At 35.8% G+C, this 26810-nt stretch overlaps 1 protein-coding gene across 2 annotated transcripts in view; it reads left to right on the top strand.

Annotated features, from left to right (window-relative positions):
- raptor (regulatory associated protein of MTOR complex 1) overlaps nt 1–26810 on the top strand; it is a 512095-nt gene that overhangs the window by 134569 nt on the left and 350716 nt on the right. For both annotated transcript variants that reach the window (XM_090406523.1, XM_090406522.1), the window contains exon 9: nt 26454–26634. In XM_090406523.1, the coding sequence (XP_090262649.1) occupies nt 26454–26634 (181 nt within the window). The remainder of the gene's footprint in view (nt 1–26453; nt 26635–26810) is intronic.

Genomic DNA, 26810 nt, shown 5'->3' with positions numbered 1-26810 from the left:
CTCATCACCAGAGTTCCCACCTTACGTTCCAGGCCACCTACTACTACCCTTAGAGGGCGCTCTACCTAGATAGGACATTAGTGTCACCCACGTGGTTGGGCTTGGTATTGTTTGTTATTTGTGTATATGTTACATTAATTGTTTTTGTAATCCCCGTAGATGTCCTAGTGACTAGGACAAAATATAGGAAGTATTAAATTCTATTTTAATTCTTTTTGAGTGTTGTAAAAAATCCATTAAGCCTCCAACATGATGTCCTCACAGCACTTAAGCCTCTACACATGTGAACTTCAAGATTCCTGGCCTCATCACATTTTTTTCCAAGCATAATCCCATCCATATAATATGCCAGTGGAAATCTCATCAAGCGAAAGTGTATAACTTGACATTTATTAACACTGAATTGAAAGCCATTGCAATTTGCCCACAATTCTGGCCTATTCAAATCATTCTGTAAGTGCTGGTTTATCAGTAGCATCCCTGATTGTCCTGTCTGTCTTTACATCATCAGAAAACAGAAGGAAGTCATTTTGCCTCTTTACAAGGCCTTCATGCAACTGCACTTGGACTACTGGGTGCAGATTTCGTTTCCTGAGATCTGAGATGATGCAGTTACAGTTGAAAGGGTATACAGGAGGATGATAAAGACGATATCCAGATTTGTGAAATGTAGATTATGAGAATAGATTCAGAATATGTAGACCACAGATGCCAGTAAACAGGAGGAGTGTAATATGATAGAAACCTGCCTAGTAACAATGTGTCATATAGCATGTCAGTAGATGGAATTTTTTATTTTTTGAATGACAGAATAAGGAGATGAGAGGCCAGCCTTAAAAATTAAGAACAAATGCAGTTTAAGAAAGGGATGAGAGTTAGATGCTGTATACAGGCACAAAGGATAAAAAATCAACTATTTTTCGCAAATATTTCTCTAACATAAAATGCTAACAATTGATTTTTAAAAAAATGTTAGTACCAATATAATGAGGTATAATGAGCATAAGTTGTAGGAAAGATATACGGTGGGGGCTGGGAAGTTCTGATAAACACCTATAACAAAAAATTATATTAAAGCTATTAATTTTGGCTATTTTGCATATTTTTCTTTAGGAGTATCCCTTTTATGATATCATTGACTCTTTACTTAATTTTACACATTTTCCAGAAATAATATCTATTATATTAAAGCAACTGATATAACCACAAGAAAGAAAGAAAGAACATAACTTAAAATCCCTTTAACTCCATGTTTCATCATATTGTAATAATTTGTTCTTTTTCTTTTAGAATATATAAGAAGACATAAAATTAATTAATTTTTGTTCTGGGTGTTTATCAGAATTTTTCTAGCTCCACCTTGTAATAAATGATACATAGATGGTAAAAATAAAAATCAGAACCCCTGTCTATCCATGCCAAAAATCTTCAGAAAGTCTTATTCATATCAGCCATCAAGAGAGCTTATTACATCTCATGTTCATTGGACCTTGTTTTATCATGTGATTTTTTTTTTTAATCCATTGTTAGTGTTCTATCTTGTTTGAACTAGTTTAAAACTTGAAGGTTATCTGTTAGTCTTGAAATCATCATCATCATCATGCATATCAAGGATTTAGGCCTAGCATGGCCTGTTCCAGCCTTAGAAGTCATCGTTTCAGAGGACGTCCTAGTTTTCTTTTTCCTAACGGCTTGTACTTTAAGACTTGTTTTGGTAATCTTTCTGTTTTCATTCTTTGAACGTGTTCCATCCATTTATGTTTATATTTTTAAATTTTTTCTATTACTGGTTCTTGGTTTAATTCTTTCATAATTTCTTCCTTTCTTTTGTCATCAAATAAGGTATATTTGCAGTTTTTCTCATAAACTTCATTTCTACTGTTATTAATCTTTGTCTTTTTGTTTTATTGTCCAGATTACCCTTCCATACATTAAGACTGGTAGGGCTAATGTATTGTATACTTTTAGTCTGGTTTATTTTTGAACTAGGTTTGGTTTAAATATAGAGTTAATTACACATTTGAAAAAGTCAAATGCTTTTTCAAAAACCATGAATGCAATATGTGTTTCTAAATTTTATTCTCTTCTTTTCTCTATTATTAATTTTAGGCAAAAGGCTGGGTCTCATCATGATCGTCCTTTTCTAAATCCATTCTGTACTTCTAAAATAAAGTTTTCGGAATATTTCATTAGTTTGCTATTTAAGATTCTGCTATATATTTTGCCACAGGAATTTAGTATACTGATACATCTATAGATTTTAGGGTCATCTCTATTACCTTTTTTAAAGATAGGAATTACAATTGCTTTTTTCCATTCTTTTGGGGGTTTTTCCAGTTGAATAAATTTTATTTAAAAATAATAAGAGTCTTTCTTTGAATCTTGTTCCTGCGTATTTATATAGTTCTGAACCTAGCTTATCTTCTCCAGGTGATTTTCTGTTTCTTGTTTCTTTCAGGCTGTTGTGTTAGAAATAACCAGCCCACTATCAGTCAGCCATTTATTTCGGACCCAACATGTGAAGAAATTGACTTACGATTAAAACATGCTTATACTCTCAAGAGCAGGGGTAAAGAAATAATAAATGAATTGTAATCAAAGAGGATATATCAATTTAATTAGTAAGATTGTTATAAAATAGTCCAAATTGTATTCTAAAATCATGCCCAGTATAGGAAAATTATGTTAAAGAAATCAGAATCATATGTCAACCAATCAACAGAAGGTCAAATCACTATGTAAGAGTCTACAGTGACACAGCAAAAAAACTGTATAGCCATCCAGTAACCTCAGCCATAACAGTTTCATCAAGAGAGGCAGGGAGAAAAGAATGTGACATCATCAATACCTGACGAATTAGGGATAATTAAGTAGGTGACAAAAGTAATGAGAGAGGATACTCGCGGATGAAATATAAGGAGCCGCGCTCACTTTAAACTCTCCCTCATGTTCCTGTTTTTTCCTGTGTTCTTGTTCGAAGGCTGAGGAAGCTTGTCTCCGGTATCCAGCAACATTCCTGTTGCTGTGGGATCCGATATGCACAAGATATCCGACAGAACATCGACAGACCAGCAGACAGAGCCATTGGTAAATCTGCTACCAATGTGAGGATGGCGAAGGAGATCCTTCGAGGATAAAAGAAGGCAACAGACAGTGGAGCGACAAGAGCGACTTGCCACATCCGAAGAAAACCCAGAACTAAAGTTAAGGAACCAACTTCACTAAGGAAATAGCTGGTAAGGTGCAGAACGTTTATTTTATATATAACAAGTCATATAGAAAGAGAGGAAACAAAAGGAGAGAGAACTTTGAGCATAGCTCTGCTCAAGCCATCTAAGTGATCCGTTTGGACTAATCATCTGTGATAAGACCTTCCTATGTTAATTTAATCTCTTGTGTAAGAGAGAGACATTATAGCAGAACAGTTATTAAATGATTTAGTATACGTGATAGTGTGTGAAGGCCCTGTTCCTTATATTGAGCATATAACATATATGAGTTTTACAGGGAAGAGTTTTAGTCTTCTGACTAAAACAGTGACTGTTAATTGAGTGAATATATCATGTACATTTTGCTAAGGTGATAATATTTAAGAATTGCATAACCACGAGAGCATCACTTAATCCTAATGCGAGATACAAGAATAATAAGGATGATTAACTAATAAAATTAAATGAGCCTGTGTGATAAGAGAGATTTTAACATTTAGGAGATTTGAGTGATTTATTACAGCAGTATGAAAATCTATGCATGAGTTTATCCTTATATTATTGAGATATGATTTTAGTGTAAATAACATTTGTTCAAATAAATGTATTCTTTTAAACTAAAACTTGGAGTTCTTGTGTCTGAGACTGAACTATTGCTTAGAAAAGTTCGGACCTGTATAAGTGGGGGATATTGTATAAAGAGTGGGAAAAAGGGAGCCACAACTGCATATCACGTGATCTCTAACCTCAATTAAATTGTTAATATAATTAATAGCTTAAGTCTTAGTATCAGAAAATATTGGTTTCTGGCTGGCGCAGTCGATTCTAAAATAATTTTTCAGGAACTAATTTCAGGTACACATAACTTCTTAAGATAAGAAACTAAATTAGGGTATTATAAGAAAACAAAATAACCAAAAGCCAAAAAGAAAAACCAGAAAGAAGAACCAAGGGACGTAACGATGGTGCAGCCGACAGGACGTGCTTGAAAAAAAAAAAAATTTAAAGTTAGTAATACAAGCACAATAAGTTGGTCTCAGTCTCTCACACCGAACTTAAGAAATTGAAAAATCATAAAGAGAAAAAGGGTCATAATTTATTCCATGATAAAGTGTAACTTAAAAGGGATCAGCATGTCTCTCCCAACTGGTACAGAGCTAAGTGATCCAGAATTCTTTAGGAGCATTAACCCCCAGCAGATTTTCCCTCAGTTTTCGCAGGAAGAAACCGACGATGTGAGGACCTTCTTTGAGTACATTGAGGAACTTAGAAGGATAGGGTGATGGAGCGACTTCCAGTTGCTTATACTGCTTCACAGTAAGTTAACTGGAAGGCCAAAAAGCTTTTTCTACTCCTCACCCCCTCCTGAAAGAAACGTTGGATTACCAGAGATTCAAAGGGATCCTTATTTCCCAATTTGCCAAAGCCAAGAACATAGGGCCTATTCTCTGGAAACTCCAAAAGTTGAACCAGAAAGAAAAGGAAGGCATTCCAGAATATTACAGCAGGTTGCTCACTTTTGCAAACACGCTGAGTGTACCTAAAGACAAAAAACACCATCTAGATTTGGCTGTTTTTCAGCACTTCAGGGTCGGTTTGAGACAGGAACTAAAGGAAGCAGCCTTTGCGAAGGGAATAACAAATCTGAAAGACTGTTACGATGCCATTGTTGAAAGAGAACAACTGCTTGGGGACATCTGTTCCTCAGTGAATAAGGCATGTGAATGCTGTAAGAAATAATGGAGAGGATGATAGGAGCCCAAGTCTAACAAAGGAAGGAATAGCAAAGATGAAAAAATGCCAGATGCAACGAAGTACTGGAGAAAATAAAACTGAAACAGTCTACAGTGTCACTGTCGATGCCTGCAGATTTGACGAAGTCCGCTCCTTGATCAGGCAAGAGGTCGAGAGATAACAACAACCGCTCATGGAACGAGTAGACTCAGCCATCAGTCTGTTAATGCTAGATCGCTGCAGTGACCAGAAGTCACCTGAGTTACAAGAGAGTAAGATTACTACTCTCATTCATAGGGAGGTTCAGAAATTGCAACCACCACTGCTGGACAGAATGGAAAAACTAACGGAATTGTCGGCCAAATGTGAATCTAACTCTCCTTTGTCTTTCAGACGAAGAGGCTAAAAGAGGCCACCGTTGAGAGATTCCCAGGCGTTATAGTTGTAACAGATTAGGACACTTGGCCCGAGACTGGTTTATAACACCCGAATCCTCGAGAACCAGGTACCAGCCTCAAACTACGTCTCACATTTGTGTCAGACCCATTGAATATGAGGAATAACAGGGCAGGGAACAATTCCTGGAACAACAACTAATGCACTGGTATGCAGAAGGAATCTTAAAGTACTTCTTGACACCGGTTCTCAAGTTTCTCTAATCTCTGAGAATTGTCTCGAGGGACTGGGGGCCTGTGTGAGTCAGAGAGCTAAGAGAATCAGAAATCCAGTTAGATTATTAGGAATATCTCCCTCCACAACTCATGCCATTTATTATTGATATGTTAGACTAAGGATTGAGCTACTTGGGTTAAATCTGCATGCATGGCATAACCTCCTAATTCTACTTGGGAACTCGATGTCCCGAGTGGGATTAATCCTAGGAGAGGATTTTCTTTTTGGAAGCATGGTTTCTCATGCGATTACCAAAGATAGAGAGAGCATTAAGTTCCGAGGAAAAGGAAAGGATACTGTAAGAAGTCAGAAGCAAAGAAATCAAAGAGAAGGTGAAGAATCCTCGTCCAACAGATCTGTAGGTTAGAAGGTCATAGAACTCGAGAAAAAGAGGGAAGGGCACGTAGCTGACACCTAGCTGAAATCGAATATCGCCGAGGTCAGGGAAAAGAATGGAAAACCGGAAATTGGTAAAGATCAAGGAAAAGAAGCAAAGAAGAATGATCTAACTAGAGATGAGTGCACTGGTCTGAGTAAGCTGGATAAGGAGAATAAAACAAACTATATGTATCAAGCAACAGTTGAAAGTCCAAGCACAAATCAAAGGATTGCATCAAGGAATGAAACTGAGGACGAATATCTTCTTGGGGAGAAAATTTCATTAGAAAGGGGAGACAAAAATAAAGGAAAATTTTCTGTAATTCCATTAAAGAAAATTTTTTAATTAAAATGGGGTGGGGGGGCTTTGTTGTGTCGGAAATAACCGGCCTACTATCAGTCAGCCATTTATTTCGGACTCAACATGAGAAAAAATTGACTTACAATAAAAACATGGTTATACTCTCAAGAGCAAGGGTAAAGAAATAATAAATGAATTGTAATCAAAGAGGGTACATCAATTTAATTAGTAAGATTGTTATAAAATAGTCCAAATTGTATTCTAAAATCATGCCCAGTATGGGAAAATTATGTTAAAGAAATCAGAATCATATGTCAACCAATCAACGGAAGGTCAAATCACTATGTAAGTGTCCACAGTGACACAGCAAAAAAACCATATAGCCATCCGGTAACCTCAACCGTAACAGTTTCGTCAAGAGAGGCATGGAGAAAAGCATGTGACATTATCAATACCTGACGAATCAGGGATAGTTAAGTAGGTGACAAAAGTAATGAGAGAGGATACTCGCGGATGAAATATAAGGAGCCGCGCTCACTTTAAACTCTCCCTCATGTTCCTGTTTTTTCCTGTATTCTTGTTCGAAGGCTGAGGAAGTTTGTCTCTGGTATCCAGCAACATTCCACGTTGCTGTGGGATCCGATATGCACAAGATATCCGACAGATCAGCAGACAGAGCAATTGGTAAATCTGCTACCAATATGAGGATGGCGAAGGAGATCCTTCGAGCTTGCCACATCCGAAGAAAACCTGGAACTAAAGTTAAGGAACCAACTTCACTAAGGAAATAGCTGATAAGGTGCAGAACGTTTATTTTATATATAACAAGTCATATAGAAAGAGAGGAAACAAAAGGAGAGAGAACTTTGAGCATAGGCCTGCTCAAGCCATCTAAGTGATCCGTTTGGACTAATCGTCTGTGATAAGACCTTCCTATGTTAATTTAATCTCTTGTGTAAGAGAGAGACATTATAGCAGAACAGTTATTAAATGATTTAGTATGTGTGATAGTGTGTGAATGCCCTGTTCCTTATATTGAGCATATAACTTATATGAGTTTTACGGGGAAGAGTTTAGTCCTCTGACTAAAACAGTGACTGTTAATTGAGTGAATATATCATGTACATTTTGCTAAGGTGATAATATTTAAGAATTGCATAACCGTGAGAGCATCACTTAATCATAATGCGAGATACAAGAATAAGGATGATTAACTAATGCTCTTGACATAAAATTAAATGACCTATGTAATAAGAGATATATAAGAGAGATTTTAACATTTAGGAGATTTGAGTGATTTATTACAGCAGTATGAAAATCTATGCATGAGTTTATCCTTATATTATTGAGATATGATTTTAGTGTAAATACCTTTTGTTCAAATAAATGTATTCTTTTAAACTAAAACTTGTGAGTTCTTGTGTCCGAGACTGAACTACTGCTTAGAAAAGTTCGGACCTGTATAAGTGGGGGATATTGTATAAAGAGTGGGAAAAAGGGAGCCACCACTGCATATCACGTGATCTCTAACCTCAATTAAATTGTTAATATAATTAATAGCTTAAGTCTTAGTATCAGAAAATATTGGTTTCTGGCTGGCGCAGTCGATCCTAAAATAATTTTTCAGGAACTAATTTCAGGTACACGTAACTTCTTAAGATAAGAAACTAAATTAGGGTATTATAAGAAAACAAAATAACCAAAAGCCAAAAAGGAAAACCAGAAAGAAAAAACGAGGGTCGTAACAAGGCTGATTTCTAATTCTTCTTCAAATATCTGTTCAAAATATTTTTATTTTATATTCTTGTGTGTAACTGTTTTCAAAGCTCGAATTTTTAAAGGCACTTGTCATTATATCACAAGTGTCTTTGAAAATTCAATCAGTATTTTAGCCTCATAGAATGGTGCATGATTGGAATTGCTTCCCTTTAGAGATGATAAGGCAGGTAGTGTGAATGAATTCAAGAAAGGGTATGACAGCTGGTATGAGTCATGAGTCAGCCTCCTTTGATGAATCTCTGATTCCCTAGAGGTCTATAGGAGGTCATCAAAATGAGATTTGAGTGATGGTCTTGTAGAAACTTGTGTTAGGAAAGAAGTTGAAGGATTTTTCTTATCGTGAGAGAATGTAATTTATTTAAAGAAAGGCTGATTTTGTTGGATATCTAAACAACAAAGTTGAGCCGAGAAGGAGAGCCATATCGGAGCTCCTGAGAGATTTGTGTTTTTTGTTGATTTATTGGTGTTTTGGATTCGTTGATTTATTGGTTGATTTATTGTTGATTTATTGGTGTTTTGGATTCAATTTAATGGACTTAAGTGTTTAATTTTGGTATATTATTGGAGCTTTATTAGCGTGGTTAGTGTACTGAAGTGTTTTATAACATATGTCGGGAAGTCGCCGCTAGATGAATTCGTAATGTGTAGTGTTCGTGCAAGCTCCAGATAAGATAAGTATCATTTTCAGTTATCGATACAAATTACTTAATATTGTGTAGTTTTGTTTTGTTTGCCTTGCGTATTTTAGTGCGTCTATTTTTGGTGTGTTATAACGTATAATTTGACAAAAACGTTACAGATAATTATGGCACCTGTGCGAAGGAAAATGGCGGCCAGTAATGAAGGTTCGCCATCGTTATCAAAGAACGGTAGCATAAAAGAAATGAGTCAGTGTACTAGCTGTGAAATGTACGCTTTGCGGAGTGCGGTCGGAGTGTGGTTAGATGATAATAAAGGATTGAATGTGTGTATAAAATGTAGGGAGAATGCGGAATTGAAGTGTATTTCGGATCGTGAGTGTGATATTTTTGTCAACCTTCAGAATGAAGGAAATAGGGATATGACAAGAAACGGCAAGGTTGTACATGAAAATTGTGAGAGTGTGAATGCAGAAAGTGTGAATGATACTATAAATGGTTTCTCAGAGAACAAAAAAGATGAGATAGATGCATTGAGTGAGATTGCGTTGTTGAATAGTGCGATAGAAAGAGCAAAACAGCAGCTAGAGTGCATGAACAAAAGTAGACTGAATGAACCAACCAATAATAAAAGGTATGACAGGAAAAATAGACGTGTGAATGTGAACATGAACAAAATGAAGGATAGAGGATAGAGTGCTGTATGGAGACTCGTTAGTACGAGGTGTGTTAGTAGAGGATTTGACAAAATCGTACCAACCTGGTGCGACCATAAAGGACGTAACTGCGTCTATTAGAGAGCAAAAGGAAAGGGTGAAAGAAATGATTGTTGTGGCAGGTACGAATGATTTGAAAGGAGATAAAATGTAAATGATAGAAGACCTGAATGAATTGTTTGAGGTAGCAAAAGAAAAGAGAGAGAGAGAGAGTTAGAATGATTAGTCTTTTGCCACGGTATGACAGTGAAATGTTTAAAAGGAGGGCTATAATTGCAAATGACTTTATGCGTGGGTTATGTATGATGAGTGGTGTGGAATTTGTGGATGTGTGGAGTGAGTTTGATGGGCGAAAGGATCTATATAAGATGGATGGCTTGCATTTGAATGGTTACGGTGTAAGAAGACTAGAGAAAGTGTTGCTGAATGTAGTGGATGTACCAATTCAGGGAAACTAGATTTGTTAGGGGGGGGAGTAGAGATACAGTCCTTATGGAGGCAGTTGAATGTAAGAATGAATATAATATGCCAGAGCAAATAAGGACAACAAATCTGAGTGGGATAGTTAATATAAGGCATCAAGGTAGGGTTGGGGCTAATGGGGGTCTTAAATTCATGTACACTAATACTAGGAGTATTAGGAACAAGAAGGAAGAGTTTTTGGCCATGGTTTGCACTTCCAGACCACAGGTTATAGGTATTAGTGAAACATGGCTGACTGTAGATGATATAACTAGTGGGATTGAATGTGATGGGTATAGTGTGTTCAGGAATGACAGAGAGAATAAAATGGGGGGTGGAGTATTGTTGATGATAGCTGATGAGCTCCAGCCAAGGAGAATAGAAGTTGAATTGCAGGATAGAGAAAAGAGCACATTTGAGGCCATTTGGTGTGAGATTGTGGCTAGCAGAACTACATATACAATTGGGTGCTGCTATAGACCAGGTGATGGAAAAGATGGTGGTGACAGTATGCACAAGCAAATAGAAGAAATGGGTGGAAGGAGGGTGATTATTATGGGAGATTTCAACTATGGTCGCATTGATTGGAGTGAGGAGAGGATACACGTTAGGAAGGAATTGGATTTTATGCGGTTATTAAGGGATAACTATCTGTGACAGCATGTAATGGAAAATACTAGGGGTCAGAGAGTGCTTGACCTAGTAATTACATCTGAGGATTTGGCTGTAACAAATATGACCACATTTCACCAATCGGTGAGAGTGATCATAGGGTCTTAACTTGGGAGGTGGCTAAAGGTGTAGAATTTTCAATTAAGACAGGGTACATGTGGAATTATCGGGCTGGAAAGTATGACAAGCTTAGGAGTTTGATTTGTTCAGTGCCATGGCATGTACAACTGCAAGGACTAGAAGTCGATAGTGCATTGGAGGTAGTTAAGAAGTGCTTGCATGAAGCAATGGCTGACTGTATACCTAGAGTCCGAATAATAAATCAAGTAGGGGTTAAATGGATGAATAACACCATTAAGCTTGAGTTGCAAAAAAAGAAACAACTATGGAGGGAATTTAAGGAGAAGGGTGACCGGCAGGCACATGAACGGTATAAAGCGCAGGCCAGAAGGGTGACGAGTGTGGTAAGAAAAGCAAAAAAAGGATTACGAAAGAACATTGGCCATGCAGGCTAAAGAGAATCCTAAACAGTTTTTTAGATATGTAGCAAGTAAAAGGAAAAATGTACATGGCAGATTGATTTTAAAGAATGCCGATGGTAGGGAGGTAACTGAATCAGTTGAGATAGTTGAGTTACTGAGTGAGCACTTCGCAAAAGTATATCATCCAGGTGGTGACATTGCAGAAACGAATAAACCAGTAGATTATACGGGAATTGTGGTTAATGAAGTGGAGGTGAGTAGTCTATTGCATAATCTCAATGTCAATACATCTGTGGGATTGGATGGTATACCAGCTCGTGTTGTACGAGAAGCAGCTAAAGAATTGTCAGTACCCTTGACCATTTTGTTTAATTTGAGTCTAGGGTCTGGGTTAGTCCCGAGCAGGTGGAAAGAGGGGAAAATAGTTCCACTGCATAAAGGTGGTTCCAAGACTGCTGTTGTAAATTACCGACCGATTAGCATATCATGAATCATTGTCAAGGTCTTAGGGAAAATACAAGATTGGATAGAAGAAAATGGGATACTGTATCGGGGACAGCATGGTTTTGTGAAGGGTAGGTCATGCCTCAGTAACTTGCTCACGTATTATAACACAGTGACGGCTGAACTGGATAAGGGTAATGGATTTACGGTGATTCTACTGGACCTTGCCAAGGCCTTTGACAGGATTCCACATGGAATTCTAATCAGTAAATTGCAGCATATGGGAATGGACATAGGATTGGTGAGATGGATAGGAGGGTGGTTGACAGAGAAATATCAGAGAGTGGTTTACTCGGGAGTAGAGTCCACAAGACGGCCTGTGACTAGTGGTGTGACACAAGGATCTCTTCTTGGACCACTGCTGTTTAATTTGTTCATAAATGATATAGGAAATGATCTGAGAGGAACAATTCATTTGTTTGCGGATGATGGGAAGTTGGGAAGGGCAATAGTGAATGCAGATGACGTCAAAATTTTGCAGGATGATTTGGATAGATTGGAGGTCTGGGCTAAGGAGAATGGATGTCAGTTTAATGTGGCAAAATGTAAGGTTATGCATTTTGGGGTGAAAAGAAAGATTGGCGGCAGTTTACTGCATTGGTGGAACCGTGCTCCAGGAAATTGATGAGGCACGAGATTTAGGAGTGTTGGTAGATAAGGAATTGAAATTTAGGGGACACATTGCAAAAGTGACCAAAACAGCTCATCAAATCACTTGGTTGCTGAAGAATACGTTGACAAGCAGAGACAAGCAGGTTATTGTTCCTCTGTATCGAGCCTTGATAAGACCCCATCTAGACTACTGTGCTCAGATTTGGTCACCTAGGTTTCTTCTTGATGGGGAGGAGGTGGAGAGGATCCAGAGGCGCGTGACCAAGATGATAGCAGGTCTGTGGAATGAACCGTATGAGAACAGGTTGAGGAGTTGTGGGTTGCAAAAATTGGTTGATAGGCGGAGGAGGGGAGATATGATTGAGACATTCAAATTACTGAAGGGTTTCTATAAAATTAATTCAGAAGATATTTTTGAGAACAGGGTTGGTTGTGGGAGGACTAGGGGACATCTATGGAAACTGGGCAAAAGTGTGGTTAGTAAAGGTGTTAGAGCTGGGTTCTTTACTTTTAGAGTAGTGAATGAGTGGAATGCGCTCCCTGAGTCTGTGGTGGATGCTGTGACAGTGAATGAGTTTAAGGCGAGGTATGATAGATACTGTATGAATGTCAAATAGTTGTGATGAATATAATTTGGGGCCTCCCTCGATAAGTCTAATGACTCCCTGGAGTTGCCGGTAATAATAGTAATAATAGCGAAGGATTCAATGCCTCAGTTATGCAGGGGGAATTATGTGGAGTTTGTGGGCTGAATTTGATGGATCAAATAATTTATACAAGATGGATCTGAATGGATTTGATGTTCAGAGTCTGGAAAAATGTGTTGTTGAATGAAGTGAAAATGGATGTGCAAAATCAGGGAAACTACCATATTTTCCAGTGTATAAGATGCACCCAAGAAATTTAATACAATTTTCTGGAAAAAACCTAAACTTTAAACCATTTCAAAATTGTAATTTTTTCGATGTTGAATCACATATTTATGAAAAGAAATAATTTTGTCTTCATATTCTTTTGGCATTTTTTGACTGATTTTTGTTTTTGTACGCATACAAAGTCCACCTTGTTTCATGAAACGGTAACACCATGACGCACCACCTTTAAAATCTTCAATGTTACGCTCACAGGCTACTTTGATTGCATGTGTACGAATCATTTTTGTTGAAATGGCAATGCTATTTTGCCAATTTTCTTGCACCCATTTCAAAACTTTAGTCTCTAGTTCTGGCCACTTTGCAATTTTTCAATGTTCCACGCGATTTTCATTACGCAAATTGTACAAAATCTACTTCTGACCACGCCAAGTTCTAATAATTTTTTCTGTAGGCGGAGGTCCAGACTGTCTTTCAGCTTCCCTATTCCCGTGTTCTTCCGCATATTTTACAACCTGCAATTTGTAACTTGAAGAATATGAATGTCGCCTGTTTTTTTCCATCCCTAAAATCTAATGGGAAATATCAAACTGAACACAAAATATCTCAACATGTCAACTTAATGCTGATGAAAATCGGTAACTGATTACTCGGATAAGATATTATGAAACTTGAATAGGGACTCCCCGTTCTTAGCCAATGATGTGCTAGAAGTCACGTGAAGGTCACTCATCAATTTGATTGCACCATTAACTGCCTACAAAGATCTTGGAAAATAAAAGGGAGTGCGTATGACTTTGAAAAGAGGAAATAATCTTTACCTTCATTATATAAGACGCACCCCATTTTTAAGATGAATTTTTAAGGTAAAAAAGTGCATCTTACACACTGGAAAATATGTTATAACTTTTATGTGGGGGGAACTGTTGAGCAAGCACACACAAATACCAGTGAGGTAGTTGAGTGTAAGTATGTGCAGAAAATGCCTAAGTTAGTACCACTGGTAACAATCCAGAATGGGATAGTTAGTATAAAACATAAGTATAGTGGTGAGCCTAAAGGGCTATTACACTTTATGTACACTAATGACAGGAGCATTTGGAACAAGAGGGAGGAATCTAAGGACCCAGTGTTGTTGACCATATTATTATCACAGAATATATTATTATATCTTCAGGCTTGTTCGAGTTGAGATTATTCAGGTGATTTGAAACAAAGTGATCACCATTTGTTTTGAGGAAGATAAAATGAATATCAGATTGAAAAGAAAAATATGTACAAAATTTTTAAAAAGTGATAATTTGAACAGCTTTCAGAGATAAGCTGTAAACTCAGAAGCTTGGTCACGGATGTTGGTGATTGGAAAAGGGAGGCTCCCTGTTTCACAAGAAACCACAGGAAACAAGGAACTTTGAATGTTAGAAGTATGAACCAAGGTTAGCTGGGAATAATAAAAATGGAAATGGAGTGCAAGAAACTGAATATATTGGGAATAAGTGAACTTAGATGGACAGGAATGGGCCATTTTCAGTCAGGGGACTATATGGTGTATTACTCAGGACATGAGACAAGTCTTAAAAATGGAATATCTTTCTTACTCAAGAAAAAGATGGCTAGTTTTGTATTAGGTTATAATCCAGTGAGTGACAGAATAATTCTCTCAGAGTGAGTGGACATCCAATGAATATGACCATCATTCAGGTATATGCACCTACTACGGAGGCACCAGAAGACGACATTGAAGAATTTTATGGCAAGTTACAAGAAGTGATAGATGCAACACCAAAGCGAGATTTATGGACGCAAAAGTAGGAGAGGCTGAGGAACAAGGAATAACAGGTCGTTTTGGTTTAGGTATTCGTAACACCTTAGGGAAGAGACTAGTTGAGTTTTGTGCAGAGAATTCTTTGTTTGTTGCTAACACCTGCTTTAAGCAGCACAAAAGAAGATTTTACACATGGATATTACTTGATGGACAATACAGAAATCAAATTTACTATATACTTAGACAAAGAAGATGGAGAAGTTCAGTTCAGTCTGTCAAGACTTTTCCAGGTGCAGACTGTGGAACAGACAATGAGTTATTAGTGGCTGCGATACATGTGAAATTACGGAAATTGAAAACAACACAAATGTCGATCAGATATGATCTTGGAAACATACCAGCTGAATACAATATTAGCATACGGAACAGATTCAACACACTCAATTTGTGTGTTGAAGAGAACTAGATGAACTATGGGAAGAGATTAAAGATATAATTAAAACAATAGCAAAGAAGAATATTCCAACAGTTTGTAAGAAGAAGTCCAAATGGCTGTCAGAAGATGCCATCAAAACTGCTCACGCAGGAAAGGAGGAAAATGAAGGCCACAGGAAATTTGCAGGAAGTAAGGTATTTGAATGCAGAGTTTCAATGACAAGCCAGAAGAGAGGAAACATACTTTAATCAGGAATGCCAACAAATAGAAGACCAAAACGAGAAAGGAAGATCAGAGAACTAACAGGGAAGTTTAGTGCCAAGGTGACAATATTGAAAAGTAAACACAAAGGATATCTTACAGAAGTTGCAGACATGAAAGAAAGATGGAAAGAGTATACAAAGTCCTTTACAGAAAGGACTCAAAAATTACTGAGAAATTTGAAGAGCAGGATTATACACAGGAGCCAGTACCACTGGAGAGTGAAGTGAGGTGGGCACTGCAACAGCTATCCAGTAAGAAAGCACCAGGAGGAGATGGAATACCTATTGAGCTGTTCAAAGCCCTGGGAGAAGAGGCAGTTAAAATTTTGACAGCTCTATGTCAGCAAATTTGGATCATAACTACATGACTTAGGGAATGGAAAAAGTTTATATACCTTTATTGAAGGAAGGCGATGCAAAAGAGTGCGAAAATTACAGAGCTATAGCACTGATTTCTCATGCATGTAAAGTCTTACTTAAGATCATTCAGAAAAGACTGGTACCGTTCATGAAGAGAGAAATGCCAGATGAACAGGCAGGATTTCAAAAAAGCAGAGGAACAAGAGATCAAGTCGCCAATGTGAGATGGATAATAGAAAGAGCACAGGAATATCACAAGAATGTCTACCTTTGTTTCCTTGACTAAAGCAAGGCTTTTGACTCTGTAGATCATGTGAAACTGTGGAATGTGTTAAGAACACTGGGAGTCCCAGAGCATTTCATTATCCTTCTGAGTTATCTCTATTATGAACAAGAAGCTACTCTGACCAGATTTTGGAGAAACTGAGTATTTCACAATAGGTAAAGGGGTGCGACAAGGATGTATTTTATCTCCCTACCTGTTTAACTTGTACAGCGAATACATTTTAAGAATGGCAGGGCTGGAGGAATCTTCAGTTAGAATTAAAATTGGTGGGAAAAATATTAATAATTTGAGGTATGCAGGTGATACCACCTTGCTAGCAGAGTGCAAAGAAGATTTGGAGGAACTTATTATGAAAGTCAAAGAAGAAAGTGCTAAATATGGTCTTAAACTTAACTTCTTAAAGACAAAAGTTATGGCAACATGTGATGAACTTAATGATTTTGAAGTAGATGGGAAGAAAATGGAAGCAGTTAACAATTTTGTGCTCCTAGGATTGCAAAGTGATAAAGATGGTTATTGTACTGAAGAGGTTAGAAGAAGATTATTACTCGGAAAGACAGCAATGACAAATTTAAGCAAGATCTTTAAGATAAAGATATTAGCTTCCCAACAAAAATCAGAATCGTGAAAGCAGTGGTATTCCCTGTGGTTACTGTATGCATGTGAAAGTTTGACCCTGAGAAAGAGTGAAAGAAGGAAGATAGATACATTTGAATTATGGGTTTGGAGACGCTTACTAAGAATACCATGAACTGCAAAGCAAACCAATAAATCAGTTATAGGCAGAATAAAGCCAGATTGCTTCCTCAAAGTTATGATCATCAAGCAAAAATTGCCATACTTCGGACATATTATGCAAGCAAATTACAGTCCAGAGAAGATGATGATGCTTGCTAAAGTTGATGGAAGCAGGAGAAGAGGAAGACCAAGAATTCGATATATGGATGGAGTTAAAGAAGCAATTGGAGTGTGCCTGGAAATTCTGAAAGACATGGTCAAGGACAGATCTGAATGGAGAGTATGTGTGTGTGGGATCACCAGGAGTCAATGGAACATAACAAAAAAACACCTCTGTAGGGGGGGGGGTTACAGGATATAATGATAGTATTACATGAAAGGTTACACTGTTACTAACTTCCATTCAACAATTTTCCTCCGAATTAATCTGCTATCTGTCAAGGCTTGAACGTTATTGTGCCTTATATTTCTCTCCAAATCATCTTTTTACTGTATCAATCCACCTACATCTCGGTCCTGCTCTGGGTCTTTCCTGCCAACCTGGCAAACAAAACTTGTTTTGCTAATCTTTTCTCTTCCGTTCTGTTTAAGTGACCATACCATCTGAGATCAGCTGTGCTAACACACATTCCCAAATGATAACAATGCCAGGTTATTTCCTAATATCTCCATTTTTAATACAGTACTGCCATTTGATTGCCATCTGTTCACTTTCCTAATTGTTCTCAGAGCTCTCATATCTGTGGTTTTCAGACTTTGATCAAGTGTGCTCAAATCCATAATTTTAAAGTGATTTGAACACTATACTTCTAGTTAGTGTTCTGACTAATTTCTTTCTTATTCTATATAAATTTATTGAGCTGGCTTCCTACCATTCTAGTTCTACTGATTCTGTTATCTATTTCCATATTTAATTTGCCATCTTCACTAAAAATTGTACCTAAATAGCTGAAAAAGTTTACTTGTTCTGTAGTTGTTCTTCATTCAGGATAGAGTTGATGTTTCAACATTTCTTCCTATTGTCTTTGTCTTTTTATTGCTGCTTTTCACACCAAATTTATTATAAAGTTATTCAATTTACTCCGGGAATCTTGCAGACTTGTACTTGATTTATTTAAAAGTATAACATCATCTGCATAAAGAGCTGAGATTAACATTGTCAATTATTTTGATCTCAGTTTTAATACCACTTTCTTTCTTAATGTGATCCATCTAGTACAAATGCTATTCGTTTAAAAAAAAAAAATAAAAAAAAAAAAAAATAAAAAAAAAAAAAATAATAATTTTAAACTTGGCGACAAACTCTGAATGAATCATTGAATCAAGGAGACATTCCTTTTGATAAAATTATGGAGACTCTACTCCCATGTAAAGAATAATTACTTTAATTCCTGATGTTTCAGTAGGCAAGGGTGTTTAAGGAGATCCTTGGAGGAGTTCAATAATTTCTTTAATTTCGCAGAAGGTTTAAAAGTGGCATTAAGGCTGTATTTGTGTGAAATGAACAGAATACTGAACAAATACAACCTTCATACCACCTCGAAACTTTCTGCAAAATTAAAGAGCTTATTTAAATCTTCCAAGGATTCCCTTTCTTCCCTTGCCTAACCTGGAGTGTGCCATATTCCGTGAACCTTGCCTTATATAGGTGCAATTGCAATTTAGATATGCAATTCCTATATAGAAAAAGGAACATAAATGACATAATTTAATAACTCTGATAAATCTGGCCTTTCTGATTATGCCATGGATACTCCATACAGAATTGACTTGAAAGGCACTTGTTTATTGTATCACGCCAACCTGATATGAGTGAAAATTTGAAGAAGCCTGTGAAATTTTAAAATAATTCTGTCCAAATCTCGACAGTAGTAACACTATAAAAATTTAAAGAATGTGAATGGCACATATTTTACAAACTTATTGTTTTGTATTAAAAAGTTATTATAATTAGGACTAATTTGTGTTCTTGCCACAAAGTGTTTCTGGTGACATTTTTACTGGGTAGTTCACCATTGCTTCCTCTCCCTGCTAGATAGGGCTAAAAGACCTCTCCTACTCCCTATACGGGAATAAAAAGGCGTTAGCAGATTTTTTTTTTTTTTTTTTGAATTTGTTCTCTGGTCATATAAAGGAGAAAGCAGCTTTGACCTAGGCTGTATTTTGTTTTTCCCAACAATCTTTGAAGAAGACTGTCAGGAGAATTTTCTGATGACAGTTGAAAAAGCTCAGAAATGGCAGTTATGGTGTCTGATAAAAATATTCATTTTTCATGTGAATCCCACTCATGAAAGGCCTGTAATTTAGTATTAGTCCCTTGGATAGGCCTAGATTCACATAAGGCATATTCCGGTAATTGGACCACATTTTTTTATTAAGCTAAAAGCACAAAGAAATAAAACCCGAAAAGTTTTGTAAGTCGTTCGACTTCATCTTCAGGGGTAAAAGGTAGCTTCAAGTTTGAAACAACAAAAAAGAGAAATTATTCAAAACTAGTTCATACTATACAGTTGTAGCCATCTGACTATTCATAAAATTAAAAAATCAGAATGCAGATTCAAAGCAGTGCTAAGTTTAAACAATGCTGGATGATACCTCATTCTGTTGTTCATGTTCATACTGTCCGAGGTCTGACTGAGGTATATTTTTTATCAAAGCTGAACAAACTTGGTATAGAATCAAGCCTTGGTTTTTATTGCATTGTGTTGGTATTCTAAGCATGTTTGCAGCTTCTTTAAATTTCCTTATGTAACAGTTTTTTTTCTATGTAAGACGTGTTTGTTTTCTACCAGAATACTTTGTGGTCGGTGGAAGTGGTATGAAAAGCTAGACCTGATTTGTGTTCTCTTCTGTTTTGCACATCCTTTTGGTGTTCGTTCATGCGTATTTTCCCAGATCTTCCTGTCCGTCCTAAGTAGCAAATGCCACAAGAACAATAAATTTTATAAATATCTGTTTTTTTTTTAAAGAACGATGTGGAGGTTTCGGGGGATATAGAAATCTTGAAATTTATTCCAGTGGCAGAAAGGCTATTTTGATGTTATGTTTGTTTAGTAATTTAGCCATCTTGTCTGTAACATTCCTGATATATGGAAGCTTGATAACGTTTTTTAAGTCTTGTTTCTATGAGATGTTTGTAGGAGGTGTGTGGAGGATTTTTTTGATAGTCTTGGGTTCATAACTTTTTTTTTTTTTAGGATCTGAGTTAAATATTCCAATTCTTGATTTCTCTGTTTTTTGGTGCTGGAAATATTATAAGCTCTGTCCCTCAGGGTTTTTATTAGACCTATTTTTTGCGAAGGGTGGTGGTGATGTGAGGCCGCATTAAGAAAGCTTATTATCTTTTTCATTGACTTCTAACAGGATGTCAAGAAAAGGAAGTTTTCTAAGTTCTTCTTGTTCTAAAGTAAATTTTATATTCTTATAAATTATTCAGGTAATCTTTGAAAGCAACGAGTTCATCTGTTGTTCCTGGCGATATGATGAAAATATCGTCTACATAGCGTAGCCAAATTTTTGATTTTTTATGATAATCGATTAAAGCATTATTTTCAAAATTTTCCATAAATAGGTTAGCTAAAGCTGGAGAGAGGGAAGAGCCCATAGCCAATCCTTCTTTTTGTTCCCAAAATTTGTCTTGATACATGAAAAAAGTATTATTTATACAATGTTTATAAAGATCTACGATAACCGGAGGAAAGAGGTCTTCAAGGAGATTCATAGTTTCGTTTCTTGGAACATTTGTAAATAGGCTGATAACATCCAAATTTGCTAAGATGTCTGAAGGTCCAATGTTAATATATAATTTACCTTCTCAATAAAATGTGCACTGTTCTGGATGAAAGATGTTTTTCCTGTGTGAGGTAAAATCATGTTGTTGGTGAGATGTTTTGCTAAATTAGAGGTTGGAGAGTCTCTTCCATCCACTATCGGTCTTAAGGGAATACCTATCTTATGTATTTTTGGTAAACCATAAATTCTTGGAACTAATGGATGTTTTGATTGCAGAGTTCTTTTAAGATCTTCAGTCCAATTAGACATATTTTTAATTAGATCATTGGTTTTATTGTGAGCGAGCTTACAAAAACGAATTTACCTGGTGATACATCAGATGAGATCTGATGTATCACCAGGTAAATTTCTTATTCCTTTTTCTATTTGAGCAATTATGTCAATTTTTAGTAGGAAACGTGGCGTTAAAGCAAAGTTGAACCCTTTCAGGAGTAGATTTTTTTCGGTTCTTGATAGGACTCTTGAAGAAAGGTTAAAAACTACTTTGGAATACTCTAGGTTTTTTCTTTGTTTTTGTTTTTCGTGAAGAAGTAAGTTAAATTTTTTGATTAAAGTATGCTTCTTCCAATCAGAAATTGCGGCAGCTTTGTTATATGTGATGATGTCTATGTTGTTCCACAGATCGGACAGAAGAGATGTGGCTAACTCATTATGTAGAGAAAATGTATCTCGGCTTATTTGTGCTAATTCTGATCTAGTGGCTGAAATCCTTTCTCTCAGAATCGCTAGTTCCATTCTTCAGTAAATTCTAATTAAAATTCTAATTAATTGATCTAATTAAAAAGATGCCTAATTGGACTGAAGAACTTAAAAGAACTTTACAATCAAAACACTCATTAGCCCCAAGAATTTATGGTTTACCAAAAATACATAAGATAGGTATTCCCTTAAGAGACTCTCTGACCTCTAATTTAGCAAAACATCTCACCAACATGATTTTACCTCGCACAGGAAAAACATCTTCTTTCATCAAGAACAGTGCACATTTTATTGAGAAGCTAAAAGATATTTACATTGAACCTTCAGATATCTTAGCAAGTTTGGATGTTATCAGCCTATTTACAAGTGTTCCAAGAAATGAAACTGTGAATCTCCTTGAAGACCTCTTTCCTCTGGTCATCGTAGATCTTTATAAACATTGTATAAATAATACTTTTTTCATGTATCAAGACAAATTTTTGGAACAAAAAGAAGGATTGGCTATGGGCTCTTCCCTCTCGCCAGCTTTAGCTAACCTATTTATGGAAAATTTTGAAAATAATGCTTTAATCGATTATCATAAAAAACCAAAAATTTGGCTATGCTATGTAGACGATATTTTCATCATATGGCCAGGAACAACAGATGAACTCATTGCTTTCAAACATTACCTGAATAATTTACATAAGAATATAAAATTTATGTTGAATTTTTTCTTGACAATTATAAGACTATTACACTTTTTTTATATAATCTTTGTCAAGTAGCTTTATTTTATCCTCCTACATATTTCGCCAATTTTTCTATTGGCATCCTCAGGGAATACAAACTAGTAAGCTAAAATGAAGGTTACAGACTAGGTTATAACTGATGGTTCTAATTCATACAAAAAATTGGTATTGTGCGTGACAATGTGCGTGTCTCGTTAACGTGATTTATTCGTTATGGCTCATGACGTAATTGTTATGAAAGTTCATTTCTTTGATGTTTAATGATCTGATTAAAGTTTTCCAAATTTCTGGTAAAATTAGGCCTTGATTCTTGTTTAGGTTTTCAGTTTTACGGGCGACTGTAGCTGCTTCTTTAAAGGTTCTTGAATGGTAGTTATCTTCTATGTATGGCATAAGGCTCTTATCCCACTCAATGTGATGGTTAGTAGAGGCAAAGTGGCATGAAAGGCCTGAAATGTCTTGTCTGTTATTTCTGACATATCCTATGTGTTCTTTCTTTCTCGTTTCAAAGCTTTTAGAGGTCTGACCTACGTAACTAATACCACATGAGCAAGGTATGTTATATACTCCAGAGTACTTGTAGAATGGGTGAGGATCTTTCGGTGATCTTAAAAATTTCCGAATAGTGTTGATTGGTTTGAATGCCACTCTGATCTTATGTGGTTTTAAAAGGTTAGCTAATTTTTTGGAAATGTTGCTGACAAAAGGAATCGTAATTGTACTGATGTATTGGACGTCATCACATTGTCTATGTGGTATGTCAGTATCTTTTTTGGGTAACCATTTAAAGAAAGTTCTCTGGATATTGTAGTTAATTCCGTTAGTAGGTCATCCTTGTCTGTCGTATACTGTATAGCTCTTTTCTTGAGACTATGGATAATGCCAAGTTTCTGAGCTATGTGATGAGCTGAGGTGAAATGGAGGTAACGTCCAGTATTTGTAGGTTTTCTGTACACAGATAGGCTGATACTATTATCGGTTTGTTTGTTTCTTTATTAAAATGTCAAGGAATGGCAGTTTTTCATCTTTTTCCATTTCTAATGTGAATTTGATGGTATTGTGGAAACTATTGATTTGGTTGAGGTAATTCATTAGTTCTTCTTTCATATGATCCCAAATGATAAAGATGTCATCTACATATCTGTACCAAATTTTCGGTTTTGGAATGATGATCTGGGATAAGATTTTTTTCTCTAGATCTTCCATGAATAAGTCAGCACAAGAGGTGAGAGGGGGCTACCCATGGCTAATCCAGTGAGTTGTTTGTAGATCGTTTTTTGCCAAATAAAATAGTTAGACGTTAAACAGTGATTGAACAAAGTAGTGATGTATCTTGGGTCTAAGATTGTCTAAGATGTTGATGACTTCAACCACTGGAATGTTAGTAAACAGAGATGTAATGTCCAGGCTTGCTAGTATATCCTCTTCAAAGATAGGGATGTTTTTTATTTTATCTATAAAATGTTTTGAGTTTTTAATATAAGTATCCGAGACATGAAGTTTTTGTATGAATTAGAACCATCAGTTATAACCTAGTCTGTAACCTTCATTTTAGCTTACTAGTTTGTATTCCCTGAGGATGCCAATAGAAAAATTGGCGAAACATGTAGGAGGATAAAATAAAGCTACTTGACAAAGATTATATAAAAAAAAGTGTAATAGTCTTAATATAAAATTTACTTTAGAACAAGAAGAACTTAGAAAACTTCCTTTTCTTGACATCCTATTAGAAGTCAATGAAAAAGATAATAAACTTTCTTTCTCAATATATAGAAAACCCACCAACACAGAAAGATTTCTTAATGCGGCCTCACACCACCACCACCCTTCACAAAAAACAGGTCTAATAAAAACCCTGAGGGACAGAGCTTATAATATTTCCGGCATCGAAAAACAGAGAAATGAAGAATTGGAATATTTAACACAGATCCTCAAAAAAAATGGTTATGAACCCAAGACTATCAAAAAAATCCCCCACACACCTCCTACAAGCATCTCACAGAAACAAGATTTCAAAAACGCTATCACTCTTCCATATATCAAGAATGTTACAAACATAACGTTAAAGTAGCCTTTCTGCCTCTGGAAAAAACTTCAGGATGTCTATATCCCCCGAAACCTCCACATCATCCTTTAAAAATACCAGGTGTTTATAAAATTTATTGTTCTTGTGGCATCTGCTACTTAGGACAGACAGGAAGATCTGGGGAAATACGCATGAACGAACACCAAAAGGATGTGCAAAACAGAAGAGAACACAAATCAGGTCTAGCTTTCCGTACCACTTCCACTGGCCACAATGTAGTCTGGCAGAAAACAAACATATATTACATAGAAAAAAAACTGTTACATAAGGAAATTTAAAGAAGCTGTAAATATGCTTAGAATACCAACACAATGCAATGAAAACCAAGGCTTAATTCTACACCAAGTTTGGTCAGCTTTGATAAAAAAAAATATACCTCAGTCTGACCTCGGACAGTATGATCGTGAACAACAGAATGTGGCATCATCCAGCATTATTTAAACTTAGCATTACTTTGAATCTGCATTCTGATTTTTTAATTTTATGAATAGTCAGATGGCTACAATTGTATAGTATGAACTAGTTTTGAATAATTTCTCTTTTTTGTTGTTTTAAACTTGAAGCTACCTTTTACTCCTGAAGATGTAAGTCAAACGACTTACAAAACTTGTTGGGTTTTATTTCTTTATTGTGCTTTTAGCTTAATAAAAAAAATGTGGTCCAGTTACCGGAATATGCCTTATGAACTTCTAAACCACAGAAACCTCTACTTACTAGAATCACATGATCCAAAAAAGCCAGCTCTGGAGAACAATCTTAGTATTCTTTTTTTCAAGCTATTCCTAATTATTAGGAAGCTTTCCTTAGGGGGAAAAATTATCATACGAGATTTTCACAGACATCAATGCCACTGTAGGATTGAAAATCACAATTGTTGGTTAGAGAGGAGGTACAGCATCCAGTTAGCCCTATTTAACTGTTTGGTAATATTTGTTTCAAATGCTTTTGAAATGAATCCTACTACTGCATCTCTCCTAAAACAAGAACTTAACATAACTCCCTGCACTTCAAAATGAAAAAAAAAGTAAAAAAGATTTTAAAGCAGAGGGAAATTAATACATACAAGTATTTAATGCAAATTATTTATTTCTAATCGTGTAGTTATTACGTAGAAAGTTGGGTAATTGACAATAAGTAATGATGAAACAGATGATAGATGTCTTTTGTTTTAATATTGATGATAGCAGAAAAGTAATCATAAACTGAAAAATGTGGAAAAAAGCTGAATTGGATGATATTTGACTAGAAATGCTCAAATATGGAGGTGTACATTTTACAGTGGCTATGCTGCATAATTCAGAAAGCCTCTGTTTGGATTGTACAAGAGTTCTGTTCCAGATGATTGGAGTAGAACTCTCATATTAACCATCTATAAAAAGAGACACAAAACATATCTACACTGTTCTAAGAAAGATTTATATAAGAATATTTTGGAATATGCCAAGAAATTAGTCAAAGAGAAACCTGGGAAAGAATAGGCTTGATTCAGCCAATGCAGGGTGTCTTTATGACCAGATATTTACTTCAACATATAGACTTGAAATCATAGGAATATAACAACAGTCTCTATTTTAGTAGATCAGGAAAATTCATTTTACTGCTACTTACTTGATCCTCCTCGTCTACCTTTTATGGCGTTGAGGTTTTATTCTTGCAACCACAGCCATCTCGAGGAAAAGGTGGTTAGCCCTGTGCCTAGTGGTGCAACTTATGTCTGTAGATGCATGTGTTCATAGGGCTGGTTTCCCTGTTCTGGGGGAGAAAAACCGAGTTTCTGGGTAAAAAAAACTCCCTACCTCTGTATGGGACCAGATAAAGGTCTTTCTGACCAAAGGCTTAGTCTATAATGACTGAGCTACTGAGGCTCAAATTTATTTTATAAGGTATTAAAAAAAAGCTTCAAAATGTATACATTTGTAGTAATGAAACATTATACAAGCTGGTATTGTCAGCAGTTAGAATTAAAGCAAATACATGTAAGTCTCAACCATTCTTTAGTGTATCAGCTGCTCTTTAGTAAAGTATTTATCTATAAAAAAAAATAAAAATATCTATAAATTATATAAATATCTATATGTTTATAGATAGATATATAAATATATTATAAAAATATAAATATAAATATTACTCTAACCAATGTAAAAATAATTTGAAAAAAGCTAAAAATTCAACTTTCAGTTGTTTATATTCAAATTGGCTTTTCTCTGGTTATTTCTTTTCATATAAGTTTGTTGGGAAATACTTTTATAGTCATTTTCCTTTTTAGGCAAGCATGGGATTTAGCAGTTGACTTATGTCTATCTCAGCTACCTTCTATATTGAAGGAAGAAGAAAATCCATTTAGGCATAGCTCCTTCTTTACAGAACAGCTCACAGCTTTTCAGGTTTGGCTTTCATTCGGTTCTGAAGCACATAGCCCTCCTGAACAATTGCCAATTGTCCTACAGGTGAGTGCTTTATTAAAAATTAAAAAAAAAAAAAATAGAAGATTATTGAAAGTCTGTAATTTTAGTACTTTTTAATGTTGTAAATGATGTCAGGATATACCTTAAGGATAGAAGTAAGTAAATTTGAGAACAACATGAACCTGATGCATATCTGACATTTATGTTAAGTAATTTGT

The sequence above is a fragment of the Typopeltis vanoorti genome, chromosome 16 (assembly GCF_054136105.1).
Source record: "Typopeltis vanoorti isolate ZY-2024b chromosome 16, IOZ_Tvanoo_1.0, whole genome shotgun sequence".
NCBI classification, from domain to species: domain Eukaryota; kingdom Metazoa; phylum Arthropoda; class Arachnida; order Uropygi; family Thelyphonidae; genus Typopeltis; species Typopeltis vanoorti.
This window is presented reverse-complemented; position numbering and strand designations above follow the sequence as displayed.